At 37.3% G+C, this 18,273-nt stretch overlaps 1 protein-coding gene across 2 annotated transcripts in view; it reads left to right on the top strand.

Annotated features, from left to right (window-relative positions):
- FHL2 (four and a half LIM domains 2) overlaps window positions 1-18,273 on the top strand; it is a 98,238-nt gene that overhangs the window by 33,252 nt on the left and 46,713 nt on the right. For both annotated transcript variants that reach the window (XM_063458583.1, XM_063458576.1), the window contains exon 2: window positions 8,952-9,130. In XM_063458583.1, the coding sequence (XP_063314653.1) occupies window positions 8,975-9,130 (156 nt within the window). In that variant the 5' untranslated portion in view covers window positions 8,952-8,974. The remainder of the gene's footprint in view (window positions 1-8,951; window positions 9,131-18,273) is intronic.

Here is an 18,273-nt window from a genome sequence, read left to right as displayed (position 1 = left end):
TCAGTAAATGGCTTGAGCGAACATAGGCGGCCGGCGGTGATGGTCGGGCTGGCTACGCTGCATTGGGGGTCGTGCTCCAGCGGGGCATTTCTGTAAAGGGAGAAAGAGAGCACCTGACACTGGAACTCCCTTGTTCTTTCTGGATGAGCATCTAGGAGTTGGTTCTAAAATGTAATCAGCTTGATCAGCAATATCTGGTTCAGCAAACTCATTAACTTCCCCCATCCCTACTGCTTGTGTACTCTCTTGAGTGAAGACATCTGATGCTAAGGCCTCAGTCTGCGAGCCCTGTATACAGACTGGATTTCTTCTGTCTGATCATTTCAGAAGCAGTTTCTGTACATTAGTTTGTCCTTCTGCGCGTTGTTACTTGTTTCCCTTCTTTAAAGTAAACAATACCTTGCGCCCACTTTTTGTGGTATAAGTATTATTATTCGGCTAATTTTGGAGTGTTGGTTGTGGCAGCACCTGGGTATATAGTTCAACCTTTTGTTTTTTATGTTTTTGGTAAACAATAGACATGTGCATTCATTATCGGAAGAAAACGTATAATTTAAAGAAAGCCAATTTGAATAAGATTAGGGCAGCTCTACAACATATCGACTAGCATAAACTCCTTAGTGAAAAAAACACTGAGGATAAATGGAAACTCTTCAAACGAATATTAGAAAGGTGCATGTCTCAGTATGTACCATTGGGTAATAAATATAAAATAAACAAATTGAAACCAATGTGGCTTAGTAGAGAAATAAAACAAAAGATTAAAAATAAGAAAAGGGCATTTAAAGCATTTAAATCGGACTTATCAGAGGCATCCTATATAAGATATAAGGAAGCCAATAATGCTTGCAAAAACGCAATTAAAGTGGCTAAACTATAAAATTAGAAATTGATAGCCAAAGAATGCAAAACTAACCCCAATTTTTTTTTCAAATACATCAATTCTAAAAAAACAAAAAAAAAATGAAGGAACAGGAAAAGGCAGAAATTTTAAAAAACTATTTTTCTTCAGTATATATTAATGAGGATCCTATGGCAAGAGATATGCAAATGATTGCTGCAAAAAACTTGCAGAAAACTTTATGATTGGATGACTCGGGATAAGGTGCTAGAGCAGTTAAAGAAAATTAATGTAAATAAAACTCTGGGGCCTGACGGTATTCACCCACGAGTACTTAAGGAGCTAAGTGGGAAAATAAGTAAACTTCTGTATTTAATCTTTCAAGATTCTTTTGTTTCAGGTATTGTACCAGAGAATTGGAGGAAGGCAGATGTCGTTCCTATATTTAAAAAGGGTTCAAAATCCTTGCCTGGAAATTATAGACCTGTGAGCTTAACTTCTGTGACTGGGAAAATATTTGAAGGGCTATTAAGGGATAAAATTCAGGAATTCATTGGGAAGAACTTTGTTATTAGCAATAATAAGCATGGTTTTATGAAACATAGGCCATACCAAACTAACCTAATTGCATTCTATGAAGAAGTAAGCAGAAGTATAGATCATGGTGTTGCAGTAGATGTGATCTACTTGGGTTTTGCCAAGGCATTTGATACGGTTCCTCACAATAGGTTAGTCTTCAAACTAAAAAAAAAATGGTCTAGATGAATATTCTTGTTCTTGAGTAGAACATTGGCTTAAGGATAGAGTACAAAGAGTTGTCATTAATGGTAAATTTTCAAGCTGGACAAAAGTGGTAAGTGGTGTCCCTCAGGGTTCTGTTTTGGGACCGCTTCTATTTAACATATTTATAAATGATCTTGAAATAGGCATTGAAAGTCATGTTTAAGTGTTTGCAGATGACACAAAACTTTGTAAAGTAATAAAATGTGAGCAGGATATTGCTTTGCTGCAGAGGGATTTTGGGACAGATTGGGGGACTGGGCACTAAAATGGCAGATGAAATTTAATGTAGAGAAATGCAAAGTTATGCACTTCTAGGTCAAGAATGTACAAGCAACTTACACCCTAAATGGTAGTGAATTAGGGGTAACCACCCATGAGAAGGATTTTGGATTTATGATAGACAACAAATTAGGCAGCAATATGCAATGGCAATCTGCAGTTGCTAAGGCCAGTAAGATTTTATCATGTATAAATAGGGGCATACATTCTTGGGATGAAAATATAATTTTGCCTATTTATAAATCGCTGGTAAGACCACAACTTGAATATGATGTGCAATTTTGGGCACCTGTTCTAAAGAAGGATATCATGGCACTAGAAAAAGTGCAAAGACGAGCTACAAAATTGATAAAAGGAATGGAGCATTTTAATTACGAAGAAAGGTTAAAAATGTAAATCTCTTTAGTTTGGAAAAACGGTGGCTCAGAGGGGACATTATAACATTATACAAATATATTCGGGGCTAGTACAAACTATTATCTGGAAATCTATTCTTAAAGAGGGCTATACATAGGACACAAGGTCATGCATTTAGGCTGGAAGAAAGGAGATTTATTCTAAGGCAAAGAAAACTTTTTTTACAGTAAGAACTATAAGGATATGGAATTCTCTTCCTGAATGGGTGGTTTTATCAGAGTCCATACGGATGTTTAAACAGCAATTGGATAAATACTTACAAAAACATAACATACAGGGATATAATTTCTAATTAGTGGGGCAATAGCTGCTTAATCCAAGGAGATATCTGACTGCCATTTTGGGGTCAAGAAGGAATTTTTTGCTTTTTGCGCTTCAGCGTTGTTTTTTTTTGCCTTCTTTTGGATCAACAGGAAAAATTACAAATGTGAGGAAGGCTGAACTTGATGGACGCAAGTCTCTTTTCAGCTATGTAACTATGTAACTGTGTGTCTTAAGTGTGAAATCGCAAGGAAAGTAATTAATGATATATATATGAATATATGTTTTTTAGAAATAATATTGAATGTTTAAATATAGGAACACTGTGTCATAAACATATTATTTATCATGCTAAAGGAACTTTGAATTCTAACTTTTTTGAATAACCCTGCTTATTCATAAAAAAAAGGAAGTTTTGCTTATCTGTTCTCCCTCGAAGCGCTATTCTCTGGCATATAGCTCCACCTCTATGGCTGACATCATCCAGACCATAGGAAAGCATTGAGAGGTTAGTGCGCATGCACGCCAAAATGCTGTGCTGCACTAATGAGATGGTCTCTATGAAACACCCATTTTTATGTCTAGTTTTTCCATTGTGTTTCATGTTGTTAAATATAAAACTATGTTCATCAAAGTATCTCATGCTACATCTTCATATGCTGCTTATGTCATATATTTTGTACTCTGTGCTGGAGATAATTAAAGAATTATATCTCCATCCCCCAAGTTTAGGTTTTCTGTCTATAGGATACGATTGCTGAACAATGTATGTATATATATATATATATATATATATATATATATAGGAGCTTGATATATAAATCTGGCTCTTATTGCAGGGTTAAAATTTAAGTTTGAGTGTTAAGGTATCAAGATGGATGACTTTGTTATTCCAGGATAAGTTAATACAGCAACGACAAAGTTAGTCTCCATTTGTATGTACCCGATATAAATATTTACAAGGAGCATACGATTTTCCTTACATATGGCTGTTTATATTACAGATGGCTAAGAGTGGAAAATGACTTACTCTTTAAATCCATAAGGAATATGCTGGTAATGAGTTTATATAATGAGCTATAAAATAATACACAAGAGTGTGAAGAACTTGCAGATTTTACAACAACACAACGTGTCTCTTCTTTAAAAAGGGCAGGGCGAGGAAAAGTATTATCTCAAATGTCACATACACATCTGTTTACTAAGTATAAGCAGTGAGTTAAGAGTATCACATCTCTAAGTAATTTAATAATTAGAAGAACAGGCCAGACACCAAAGCTGCAAGAGATCATCATTCTGATTCTTTTTGCACAAAGGCTGATATGTTTGTTTGTTTTTAAAAGATGTTAAATAGACACAAACATTAGAAAAAAAACAATCAAAGTATACACTTAAATCCATAAATAGGTTGATGCAAGTTAAATATATCAATAAAAAATCTTATTTTGTACTGGTCAGAAGAATCCATATCTCCAGTGAATAAAGCAGAAGGTTCACTATTTTGTCGATTAAAGCTTGAATTATGTGAATACAGAGAAGTGATATTCCATCTTTCAGAATGCCTATGTCGAGGTGCTTGCTGTGAGCAATTTGCCCGCTGGAAGACTTGTAATGTTACTTAGAAGATCTATCATAAGTATCTTTGGTATTAAAGTGGGTGAGAAACAAGACCACATAGCTTAAATATTATAAGGCTATGGCATGTTATCATCAGTTACTGGCACTTGTTTATACCATGGTTACGTATGTTATAAAGTAGTTTTTAAAGTGTTATTATAATCCTGGCAGGATAGGTATAACCCTATAAGCAGTATTCATACACATAGGACAAGAAGAACAGTAGATAAGAGGTAGGTATTACCGGACCTTAGAGTAGCCGGGCTTAACGTGTAAAATAAAAGGATAATGTATGTCAAGAAACAAGCCAAGGACAATCTTCTGAATGCTATGGGAGTTAAATTAATTTCAAATTAAAGTGTCAGATAAAGTAGTCCAACATTTATAATATGCACACCCTAAATTTATTTATGACATTGTTGCCATCACAGACTGTCAGAGGCCTCTGACATGGCCGTTACCATGGGCCTACCATGTAGCAATGAGTTCTGGAGTCCAAATAAAATTTTGCGTACCAAAGTTCTGGATGTACAATGACTTCATACACTTCATTCTAACCTGGTACTTTCTCTGTCTCTCTGTTCTTACACACTTTAGAATCAAATGAGCAGGTAGCAAGCAGATCAGTAGAACCTGATTTGAGAATACGTTGATCATGGATTTGTGGCTTGATGTGGAATTTATTAACACAGTAATGGGACACTATATGCACCTACACCACTTCATCTCATTAAACATAAAAAAATGCTGAGAAGCAGCTATCAAGCTCTATTTGAATACCTATTGATTAATGTATGTATGTATATTGCTTGTTATGCTCCACTCCACTTTTTAGTGTTTGTTGAAGTATTTTGGTGTGGGTTAAAGGGACACCACATGGAAGTGTTATAGAGCACATTGACCATAACCACTGTGTATACATTATATTACACTTCATCTCATTGTCAACAAAAATAGAATCTAGACACTTTACAATCTAATACTTGATTCCTACAGAAGATTAGAGCCCCAAAACATTTGTTATCGCTGTCCTGAATATTTGTTGTAATGACTTCCAAGTTAGTTAAATAGATATCATTTAAGTAGAAATCTCTCAGTTTTTTTTTATATCAGTTATGTCCCTTACTTGTCCCTTACTTGCTCTCATAGTTCACATATTGCATGTTAACAGTACCTATAGCTCCACGTTTTCCCATATTATCCTGTTTGTTACCATGTCTTGTTATTAAGGTTTGAGCGGTACTTTTGGTGTCTAAGCCTTTTTATGACTACTAACAAACCTGTGGTAAATTCATGGAAATCGTAGACTAGGAGAAGGTAAAAATACATGTAACAACATGGGGCTTTGAAAAACAAAAGAGATTGTTATACAGAGAGAGTAAGGATTGGGTGGAAAACAAGGATAATATAGCCAGAAAGACGATAGATAAAGCATATAATCAGTGAAGGAACAGTGTACTGGAACTGGGACCACAAAAAAGGGAGAGTTGCGTGAGAGTGGACAGAAAAGACAGTGTGCCAAGAAGGGAAGAGGAGAAAGGAATTTTGAGAAGTTTAAGGATGGTTCTAGAGCTAATGAAAAAAACATGAAGTCAGAGAGTGAATATGCTGAGCACATACTGAGAGGCAACAGGAAGAAAAGAGAGAATGGCAAGGGGGTGGATTTGAACGGAAGTGTCATAGAAGTGGGTGAGGTGGATAAAACAAAAATTTCCAAGAATTAGAAGCAAGTTGAACTGTAACATGAGATACCCAATACTTCTGGAAGTGTTCGCTTGAGACACAGTGATTATGCCTCAGAAAAACATGTAGACATATCAAAATAAAACTAGTCTCACATTTAGAGTGATCAGATATTTCAGGCAATTGCATGCTGCCTATTGCATATCTGCTCAGCAGTGAAGGATCGCTATACTGTCTTCCTGTAACAGCATGCTTAGGATATTTTTTTTTTTGGTTCGCACTTTCATCCCTACTCTGGAAAAATGTAAAATATTTGAAATCTTTGACAATCTTAAAAAGCTCAGAGTAACCGTGTGGAACAATTGGTTCAGTGTTATGCTGAAAGGAATTAGGTTGCAAAATATACAAGCACACACAAGAAAATATACAAGTACAAGATGTTGGTGATTTATTTGTTGAAACTCATAATAGCAGCAATCCTGCATAGCATCATTTGGAACTAATTTAGTAAATTCTAAGGTAAAATGGTCAAGAATCTTGCCTTAGGTGCTAGATGGGAAAGTAACGCATTTTGGAGTGTGTTTATTAAGTTAAACATCTGTAAAGGTATAACATGAGTCTGTCTGTCTGTCTGTGTCTGTCTGTCTATCTCTCTCTCTCTCTACTTATCTATCTCATAAACATAGAAAGCCCTGATTCTGTGCTCAGTCCCTGAAGGGGACTTAATGATGTGGTAAGGGAACCTAAAAGGGGGTAATCCTAGTTATCATGTATGAACAAACACATAAATGTCTAGTGGACACTAAGGTCCAATGACACAAAGAGGTCTAGTGTAATAGAAAAAGTATAATAAAAAAGAACAATTTTATTAGTATAAACAAAAGGACAATTTCAAAAGGAAAAACCTATTAAAAGAGCCCGACTGGCTCAATAGTTATTAGGGGGCAGGGAGGTTTGAGTGGGCAAGGAGGGACAAACTAAATGGAGCCGATCCAAATAAGAGAGGTGTGAAGGGTTCTACCATAAAGCAGGTTTAAGTCTTTCAGGTGCGACAGGAAAAATATTTGGTCAATGATCTAACCCGATGTTACCTATATGTAGCTGGACAGGCAGCTACAGTCTGGAAAAAACTCATCCAAATTATAGTAAGCCTAATGTAACCACTATATTATGAAAGATCCTGAATTGCTAACCTACTTAGAGATTTCAAATCTTAGGTTGTGACACTGTTGTCAATGTTTGCAGCCAAAAAGGCAACAATGTTATCCTAAGGTAAAAGCAACTGCTACTAAACGGAGAACATATGTCCTGGTTGAATAAAAGACTTAGTAGCCACTCTGCAATTGAACCAAATAGCATTGGTTGCACTACTGCTTGAGGATTTCTACATTCAAGCTAAACCTTAGGAGTCCCTCAACACATCTAATCTGGTGTCCCTCCTTAACTATAGCCATATAACAACCCTACCAAGTCTTAGCCCCTCTTTATAACTGAAATCCCACAGCTAAATCAACCGTGCATAACTAGTGCATATGAAGAAATAAAATAAAGTAAAGCAAAAAATTGCAATTTTCCGGTGCTGTTAATGCGCCTTCGTCCAGGGCACTAAGCCAGGGTGAATTATCAGGGTGCATTATCCTACTAAAAGAGGCCACTGCCATCAAGGAACACCATTGTTAGGAAGAGGTATACATAGTCTGCAACAATTTCTAGGTAGGTGGTTCGTGTCCAAGTAACATCCACGTGAGTGCCAATACTTAAGTTTTCCCAGTAGAACATTGCCCAGAGCATAACACTGCCTGAGCCGGTCTGCCTTCTTCCCATAGTGCATCCTGCTGCATCTCTTCCCCAAGTTGATGCATCTGTTCCTCAAGTAATGATGCACATGCACCCAGCCATCCACCTGATCGAAAAGAAAACATGATTCATCACATCAGGCAACCTTCTTCCATGGTTCTTCTGACCAGAAGAGCTAGTCTTTGCTCCTCGCATGCATCAATGAGATTTGGGTACCCATGACCCTGACGCTGAGTCACCAGTTGTCCTTCCTTGCACCACTTTTGTTAGATATTAACTACTGGGAACACCCCACAAGACTTGCCATTTTGGTGATGCTCTGACCCAGTCGTCTAGCCATCACTATTTGGCCCGTGTCAGAGTCACTCATATCTTTTAATTTGCCCATTATTAGTGGATTTTGTCCATCCACACAAAATCCGGTGCTTAGTGAATAACCCTGCATGCTTTAGGTGAATAAGACTAAGGCAAGATGAATTTGGGAGAGGGTCTGACTTGAAGTGACTATATTCAATATATCATTTGTGGAGCAGTGATAGGTTGGACAGGAAATGTACTGGAGAGGCAGTGGAAGGAGATGAGATTCAGCAGAGGAGAAATATAAAAAGGAGACAGTGGAAAGTTTCTTGCCGTGTTTCAATATTTGTGCTGTAAAAGATATTCAGAAATAAAAGTTTAATAATGAAGTTTTCATTAAATTATAAAAATAATTTAGTATAATGAGGATTCTTATAGTTAATATATAAAATAACAAAGAAAAAAACAACAATTACACAATTGGTTGCAGAGGAAGATGGAAAATAAAGGAAATAGACTTATCTTCAGCATTGGAAGCTGATTTTTACAGTGAAGGCAGTGTGGTGTAACTTTTTAGTGTGTAGTTTTGTAAACTATTTGTCATTTCAATTCTGTGGGTCGTTAACTCCATTCTTCTGTATCTGGGCCTGCTAGCTTATTAAATCTGTGTGCCTTTTGTTAACATGACAAACTTTGTGGAGGTTTTTTTTTCTGTTCTAATGTTCTGTTTTGCCAATTTGTCAATCTCATATTTGTTTGTTTTTGCCATCTTGCTAATCTAGTATTGGAGAATTGAAAATTGAATAGCAAAAATTAGGGAAAAAGTGCACTTTTGAAAAATAATTTCCCCTATAGTCTTAGTTTGACTATTTTACCTCCGATGTTGCAATTCTGTTCACAGTTCTCCATAATTGGTTGTTAAGCAAATGTTTTCATAGAACCAAAATGTAAAGTCTAGTTGATTTTGTGATTGCAGGTTAGAAGAATTCTGCATTGAAAATGACTGAGCGCTTCGACTGCCATTACTGCAAGGAATCTCTCTTTGGCAAGAAATACCTGCTGAGAGAGGAGAATCCATACTGTGTCAAGTGCTATGAGAGTCTCTACTCAAATAGCTGCGAGGAATGCAAGAAGCCAATCGGCTGTGATGGCAAGGTATGCCTAGTTCCTGTCTGCTCTTGCTCGTTAGTGATAGTTTCATCAGATCTGTCATGTTTTCCCTGGGCACAGTTCACAGTTATGCATAAAGTAATGTGCTGCAAGGGGGCAATCAGAGAATAAATGAAGGAAGTCTCTTTGGGATTCCTCATTGACTAAATATTTCCTTCCTGCAGTCAATGAATTCTGCTGTCTGTGGGGCACCACTAATCATATAAAAGATATATGAAGTCATACCAGGAAAACTCAGTACATGGAAGCCCTGTCTGTTGCTAATACCAACAACCAATGCTCTAGAGCAGGTGTGCCCAAAAGGTAGATCCCCATATGTTTTAAAACTACAACTTCCATGATGCTTTGTCATTCATAGAGATGCATTGAATCTGTGGAAGTTTCAGCATCTCCATGCAGAGCATGTGCAGCACTGCCCCAGGAAGCACCTCCAGTGGCCATCTGAGGAATAGTCACTAGAGGTGTTTCTAGGCTGCAATGTAAACACTACCTTTTCTCTGAGAAGTTTGAGTTTACGTCAAAAAGGCTGCAGGGACAGGCTATACTCACCAAAACAATTACAATAAGCTGTAGTTGTTCTGGTGATTATAGTGCCCCTTTAATTGAGACCACTAGTTACATTCTGAACACATTCATGAGAAATTAACCCTGTAAGGATGCATAGAATGTCCTCGCCGTCCTTACTACTTACCGGGTCCCCGTCGTTCCTTCGCCGGCGGAGCTCAGACAGACCCCTCTGCCGATCCGCCCCCGCCATATGATCGTGGAGTCCTCACGATCACATGGCTGGAATAGCCGGCTTATGCAGTGCCTGCAGGGGGCCTGCCTTAGCTCTCAGGCAGTCCCCCTCATGCCTGTAAAAAAGTTTATAAAAGTTTATAGAAGTTATTAAAAGTATTAAACAGTTTTTAAATTAAATAAAAGGTACTTAGATCATATATATATATGTGATTTAAGTACTTTTATATACACATACACATACATACATTATTAATAAAAGTGTATTTTAATATGAATATATAAATATGATGTTAATTTTATATATATTTATATATATATATATATATAAAATAAAAAAGAATCAATAAATACATTGAAAAAAATTACAAAATAAAATAAAAATAATAAAAGAATGTTAAAAAAATTATATACCAGTTTTAATTTGTTCTAACTGTATTTTGATATTAATATACATATATATTAAATTCAAAATACATTTAGAATGACGTTATAAATACATATATGTATCTATTTATAAAATCTATCTATATACAGTTGCAAGAAAAAGTATGTGAACCCATTGGAATGATATGGATTTCTGCACAAATTGGTCATAAATTGTGATCTGATCATCATCTAAGTCACACCAATAGACAATCACAGTCTGCTTAAACTAATAACACACAAAGAATGAAATGTTGCCATGTTTTTATTGAACACATCATGTAAACATTCACAGTGCAGGTGGAAAAAATATGTGAACCCCTAGACTAATGACATCTCCAAGAGCTAATTGGAGTGAGATGTCAGCCAACTGGAGTCCAATCAATGAGATGAGATTGATGGTGTTGGTTACAGCTGCCCTGCCCTATAAAAAAAACACACACCAGTTCTGGGTTTGCTTTTCACAAGAAGCATTGCCTGATGTGAATGATGTCTCGCACAAAAGAGCTCTCAGAAGACCTACGATTAAGAATTGTTGACTTGCATAAAGCTGGAAAGGGTTGTAAAAGTATCTCCAAAAGCCTTGCTGTTCATCAGTCCACAGTAAGACAAATTGTCTATAAATGGAGAAAGTTCAGCACTGCTGCTACTCTCCCTAAGAGTGGCCGTCCTGTAAAGATGACTGCAAGAGCACAGCGCAGACTGCTCAATGAGGTGAAGAAGAATCCTAGAGTGTCAGCTAAAGACTTACAAAAGTCACTGGCAAATGCTAACATCCCTGTTAGCGAATCTACAATACGTAAAACACTAAACAAGAATGGATTTCATGGGAGGATACGACAGAGGAAGCCACTGCTGTCCAAACAAAACATTGCTGCACGTTTACAGTTTGCACAAGAGTACCTGGATGTTCCACAGCAGTACTGGCAAAATATTCTGTGGACAGATGAAACCAAAGTTGAGTTGTTTGGAAGAAACACACAACACTATGTGTGGTGAAAAAGAGGCACAGCACACCAACATCAAAACCTCATCCCAACTGTGAAGTATGGTGGTGGGGGCATCATGGGTTGGGGCTGACAGGGCCTGGACGGATTGCTATCATCGAAGGAAAAATTAATTCCCAAGTTTACCAAGACATTTTGCAGGAGAACTTAAGGCCATCTGTCTACCAGCTGAAGCTCAACGGAAGATGGATGTTGCAACAGGACAATGACCCAAAGCATAGAAGTAAATCAACAACAGAATGGCTTAAACAAAAGAAAATACGCCATCTGAAGTGGCCCAGTCAGAGTCTTGACCTCAACCCGATTGAGATGCTGTGGCATGACCTCAAAAAAGCGATTCACACCAGACATCCCAAGAATATTGCTGAACTGAAACAGTTCTGTAAAGAGGAATGGTCAAGAATTACTCCTGACCGTTGTGCACGTCTGATCTGCAACTACAGGAAACGTTTGGTTGAAGTTATTGCTGCCAAAGGAGGTTCAACCAGTTATTAAATCCAAGGGCTCACATACTTTTTCCACCTGCACTGTGAATGTTTACATGGTGTGTTCAATAAAACATGGCAACATTTCATTCTTTGTGTGTTATTAGTTTAAGCAGACTGTGATTGTCTATTGTTGTGACTTAGATGATGATCAGATCACATTTTATGACCAATTTGTGCAGAAATCCATATATTTCCAAAGGGTTCACATACTTTTTCTTGCAACTGTATATAATCTATATTTATATATATAAATAAAAAATTGATATATATATATATATATATATATATATATATTAATAATGAAGTCATTTTATTAATTACAATCTGGGGGACGTGAGGGACAACCCAGGCAGAAAGTCCAGAGAATTTGGCTGGCAAGCCCTATATTTAACCCTGTAACTTTCCAGGACACCATAAAACCTGTACATGGGGGGCACTGTTTTACTCGGGAGACTTTGTTGAACACAAATATTAGTGTTTAAAAACAGTAAAACATATCACAACAATGATCTCATCAGTAAAAATGCATTGTTTTGCATTTTTCACACACCAACTGTACTTTCACTGGCAATATAATTGTTGTAATAAGTTTTACTACTTTTAAACACTAATATTTGTGTTCAGCTAAGTATCCCGAGTATAACAGTACCCCCCATGTACAGGTTTTATTGCTCTCAAAGGCAACATAACCAGTCTGGCAAATTTCAATGTGTATAAACTGAAAAATGTAACATGCTATATTTGACCCTGTAACTTCCCAAAACACCATAAAACCTGTACATTGGGGGTACTGTTTTACTCGTGAGACATCGCTGAATAAAAATATGTGTACTTTATTGCAGTAACAGCTAACAGTATTCTGACATTCACAGTTAAATATTTGATGTATCATGAAAGCCCTGTTTCTCCTGAACATAATGATATATAATAAGTGTGGGTGCACTTAATATGAAACAGACATATAGCGCAAATTCAAGTTTTGTTTTACGTTTTGTTTTGATCACAACTTGTACAACTGCCTCAGTCCTTAAGGGGTTAATTGTGACACATCTTGAGGAGAGAAGATGGCACAGCAGATGGAAACAGTTTAAGTGCTTAGTATATATCCATCGGCTTTCTTCCAATAGCTGTCATCAGTTATAAGACCTGTCACCTGGTTGGATCTTTACAGAAAATAGAGCCCCCTCTCCAAGTGTCATATATGCTGTTTATTTTGGGTTGGAGTTGTTTATTGGATTTCATAATAACATAAGCTAAAGGCAAACCTCCAGCCTCTCTGGAACCTTTTCCAGAATTTCAACAAACTGATAAAGTTGGAAATGTGGTTTGGATTAAGATCAACATTAATTTTATAAAAGTGACAAGATCATCTTTTATGTAAAACTCTCTAGTCCTTGGATCAGTATGAACAAATACTATTGAGTAGTAGGACAAATAATGAAGGACATTTTTTTGCCTTATTTATTAAGACCAAAAAACTGACAAATATATACAATGCAGTCTCCTATGAAAACAAGGAAGCACACGGATACAATAACAAGTGGAAGTAAATTATCATGAATCAAAGTCAGCAATGAAATATTTTAGAATTGCGTTCTGTTTTACATCAATTTCACAGCTTGGATGCTTTTCTCGGGAGAAAAAAACAGCATCATTTTAAAGAATACAGACAGAGGAATTTTTATCATAGCTGTTTGTAACGGAGAAGGAACATTTCATTGCCCTTGGTGAAAGCAAGCACTAAATTACAATCTTTAGCTGTGTCACATTCTTCAGCTGGGGACATGGAGATCCTCGAGAAACTGGAAAGAATTCAGCACATCTCAGGAAAACATTTAGTATTTTTTTTTTCAAACAAAGCTTTTAAACTCAAATTTATCAGTTTTATTATTAACATATTCAGCATGATTTACAAAATTATATACTTTTTCAATTCTTTAGTTTTCAATTGGTTAAGCAATTAGCCATGCAGCAGTAGTGGGAAACAATGCGTATTATACCCAACTAACTTGCCAAGTCTAGGACACACAAACAACAACAATATCTTGTGCAATTCAAGTCTTACCCCTGTTCTTTTTTTGGTTTTATTGTAGGTATTGGGGATGCTGTGTATTATGGTCATTGCTGCTGCCCAGGAGTAGTGGCAGTTTGAGTGCAGGAGTTATTTTTGTGTATTTGTATTTACCCCTGTTCTTGCTTGCACTTAGAATACATTTAAAACAACAGGAGAGACATTCCTCCCGGACACATTCCAGGCTATCCCACCATGAGTTTTTGTGTTCCTCTCACATTGCACATGTTTTTGTGATGGATTTCTTTGAATTGTGAACCATAGCCATTAATTTGCCCATTAGAAAGATATTGCCTATCCTACTTTTAACCTCTTTCATATTCTGGACCTTTTGTATTCATCCAACCTGACACCAGAACTCTTCTGGCTGCCAATGTGATCTTATTCACCAATTTTTGAGAATGCTTAGATAAATTGTCAATAGGTTTGGACAAGAGGAACCCTAAAGGTCTAAGTCAAAAGACCTATGAAAGATCTAATACAATATTGTTCTGATAATTTCCTACTACTTGCGTATCCGAGGACAATCCCACCAATACCTCAGGTGGTAAAGGTCTCAAGATTTCACGCACAATATCGTGCACAACCCCCTCTCCTGCTTTCTCTGGTAGGCCTCTGAAAAACGGGTTGTTCCTGCACGATCTGTTTGCTTAATCTTCCATTACAGTTCTAGCTCTTGTAAGCATATGTGAAGTGCCATAGAGTAGTCCACGGCCTCATTATGAGCTTCTACCCTGTGCTCCGCTCCTATCCACAGCTTTGCTGTGCTCTGGCCCAAAGCCCTTAGAGCTCTTTGATATTTATTTTGTTAAGTAGTTCCTCAGTTCCCTTATCTGATGTCGATTATGCTCTGTATCGTATCCTCACTAAATCCCCCAGTTGGGCCTAGATCCATTCGTTCCCTCTTCATTTTTGTATTGTGGCGATTCTGAAATTTGGATGCTTTTGAATTGTCGAATTTAGGATGAAATTCAATTAGCTCCGAAATGAATTGCACAAGTCTACAATTTATCACATGACCTAATTTTGTGTCACGTGCAAACACTATTATATGACTTTTGATGCCCTCTGCAACATTATTAATTATCAGATTAAAGATAAGTGAATCCAGCACAGAACCCTGACTGACTCCACTTGCAGCTTTTGTCCAGCTAAAATGATCTACAACTATTTTCTGCACTCTGTCTTTAAGCCAGTATTTAATCCAAAAACAATAATTCATATTCTTGGAGTTCCCTGGTGCAATTCTTTTATTCAGCATTAAACCATTTTTTAAATGCTAAAATAGAGTCTCCAGCAGCCCATTACCTCTGTGCTGCTTGGGCTAATGAGGGAGAAGTAGCCTGAGCAGCAATGTGGGGCTGTGATTGACTCAGAGTGTCAGACACTCAGCTTATAACAGCTAATTAAGTGTTCTTGCATAGCAAGACCACTTACTGTTATCTCACATATATATATATTATTATTATTATTATAGCCAAATTTGCCACCCTAACTCCTCCCACAGTTTTTACACTACATAGACAAAAATATACCAAAACGTGCAGATTGTTCCCGATCGGATTGCTATTACTTTGTGGAACGTTTCGCCGAATGGTTCTCAGAATATCTTCATTCTTGTGGCAAAATTTGTCCCATAGGAATGAATGGCAAAGCTAGAGTGGGAGCTGGCAAAAGCTGAAAAATCAGGACATGATTTCTAAACTGCCACCACTCCCTCATTTTCAGGCCCACCTACACAAATCTTATATCAACACGTTCAGCTATCCCTGCTGCCACTAAAAATGTCCACAGCTAAGCCATAGTCCTTATAGTTTTCACAATATGACCATTTGTTTGCAACTCACGCCGTCCATTGACCTTCATTGAAACTCCACTCTGCAAAGCTCACATTTGAAGGGCAATTTCTAAACTGCGACTGTGCCTTCATTGTTAATATCTCAGAGACATACCATACATCAAAATGTAGGTCTGGGTCTTGTGATTCTCACAATATAAAGCTCTTCACTGTAGGATTTATAGTTTTTAAAATACCATTTGAAGATGGCAACCGCCAAAATTCTCTGACCTGTGCAAGGCTGCAGCAGCAAGTGATGTCATAGACAGGGCCTTTTGCACATCTCCTAATGTTTTTATAAATGTATGGTTTAATGTAACTGTGCAACAACATTGCAATTAAATGTGCTATATAAAAAGTTACTCCGCCCACTCCATTTGTAGACTACTGGTAGAGGCAAGAACACTTCACACAATTTCCCCAGAAATTGTACCTTTTCTAGTTTAGCTAAATTATTTAGTTGTAACAGTTCTTATTTGTACTTTCTTTGCTTTAACTGAGTAATTAGGAATCATTAGTAAAATTCGCTTCTACATTTCAACAGCTGGGCAGCGGGCACTGGATTTTTTTGGGAGGGGTTTGAGTGAGGCAGAAGGGGCACCTGGAAATTCTGTGCCTACAGGCACCTGAAATTTAAATCAAGCCCTGATCACTGGCACCCATTTACATTTTGATAATTATCATACAGTAGACTGTAATTTACCCAGTTGGTTATTAATTGCATTGCACTATATTCATGACCCATGATTCTTTGACAGAATTCAGGCAACTTTACACATTCTCTATATCTTTGATGCATGTGCCAATGCTCTAAACCAGCGGTTCCCAAACTGTGTGCTGTGGCGCCCTGGGACGCCGCGACTTGCACACAGGGGTGCCGCGGAATGTTTCCCCAGTGCTATGATTATAGCATCGGGAAAACCTTACTGCTGAACAGGGGCGCGGTCAGGTGTCACGGTCCTTTAAGACAGTGACTGGACCCCTGTAATGTCGGCTGACTGGGAGGAAGTTACAGCCTGTCACTTCCTCCCAGCATCCTGCAGAGGGACATCGCGGGAGGGAGAGGAGGCAGCTGCAGCTAAGGGGAGAGGAGCATGAAGAGCTCCAGACGCCTCACTCCCACCAGCAGCAGGACTCCTGGCACATAAGGTAAGCTGACAGGAGGGTGTAGATATAAAAAACAAAACAATCACTTGTATGTATGTTTGTGTGTGTGTGTGAGTATGAGTGTGTGTATGAGAGTATGAGTGTGTGTGTGTGTATGTGTATGAGTGTGTGTATGTGAGTGAGCATGTGTGTTTGTGTATGTGTGTGTCAGGGTGTGCATCTGTGTGTGTGTTTGTGTGCATATATATGTCAGTGTGCACACATCTGTGTATGTGCGTATGTGTGTCAGGAAGTGTATGTCAGTTTGTGTATCTGAGTCATGGTGTAGGCATTTATCAATGTTTAAAATAGAAACTGTATACTGGCGCTAAAAATATATATTTAGAAAATACCCAATATAAATCACTTTGTAAAAATAGCTGCTGTAACACCTAGATGTAATCTTTCTTATTTACACCAACTCACATATAATACAAAAACAAAGAAAGGTGTAGCGCTACATACATATATTAAGTTCTGCTGAGCCAGACCAGAGAATACTCGTTCCAATAACAATTTCTCAGTGAATATGTTTTTCAGAATACACCTATAAGATAAATGAAAACTTCCAATAGTGTGATACCGTATACCATTACATACTCTTATACAAATGTCAGTTAATACACTCACATTCTCCTGAGCTTAACACCAAGCTCAGGGATAAGCGCTTGTAGGTCCGTAGAGGCGACCTTCCCCTTCTTCTAATTGGGTGGTCTTGTGCAGTATCCTCTAGGACTTAAATAAAACGGATATATGGTGCAGTATTTTAGATCTCCAATAGTCTTATATACTTTAATAAGCAATATACTCACGAACATGGAGCCACTATTTTCGGCTCTGTCACAGCACGTTGTGTAGTGAAGGACTACACTCCTATATGCAGGAATCGACAGCCCACAATGATAATAGTAGAAACTTTATTTCTCATATAATTTAAAAACAATATCCCATGTTGAGATAATAGTATAAATCAATAAAAATAAATATAGAATTAAAAATCCTTTATGACATCTATAGTGGGCATAAGGTAATAACTGAAAAGTATTTATCAATGTTTGTGTGTCTTAGGATGCATGTGTATATATCGGTGTGTATCTATGTGTGTATGTGTCTGTTTGTATATATGTATGTATGTGTCTGTTTGTATCTATATATGGGTATGTGTTGGTGTCTACATGAATTTGTGTGTGTGTCAGTGTATTTATATGCATCCGTGTGTTAATGTGCATGAATATCTGTGTATGTATGTATGTATGTATGTGGTAGTGTATGTGCATGCATCCAAGCAGTCAAACACCAGCACAGCATACAAGCACACTCCTGCAATCTAACTCAAATATTACATACACACACCCCTGCATTCAAACAAAAAAAATATACACACCCCATAAAAAATTAAACACACCCCTTCACTC

This window comes from Pelobates fuscus, chromosome 1 (genome assembly GCF_036172605.1).
Source record: "Pelobates fuscus isolate aPelFus1 chromosome 1, aPelFus1.pri, whole genome shotgun sequence".
NCBI classification, from domain to species: domain Eukaryota; kingdom Metazoa; phylum Chordata; class Amphibia; order Anura; family Pelobatidae; genus Pelobates; species Pelobates fuscus.
The sequence above is the reverse complement of the archived record's forward strand: the minus strand, read 5'-3'. Positions and strand labels throughout refer to the sequence as shown.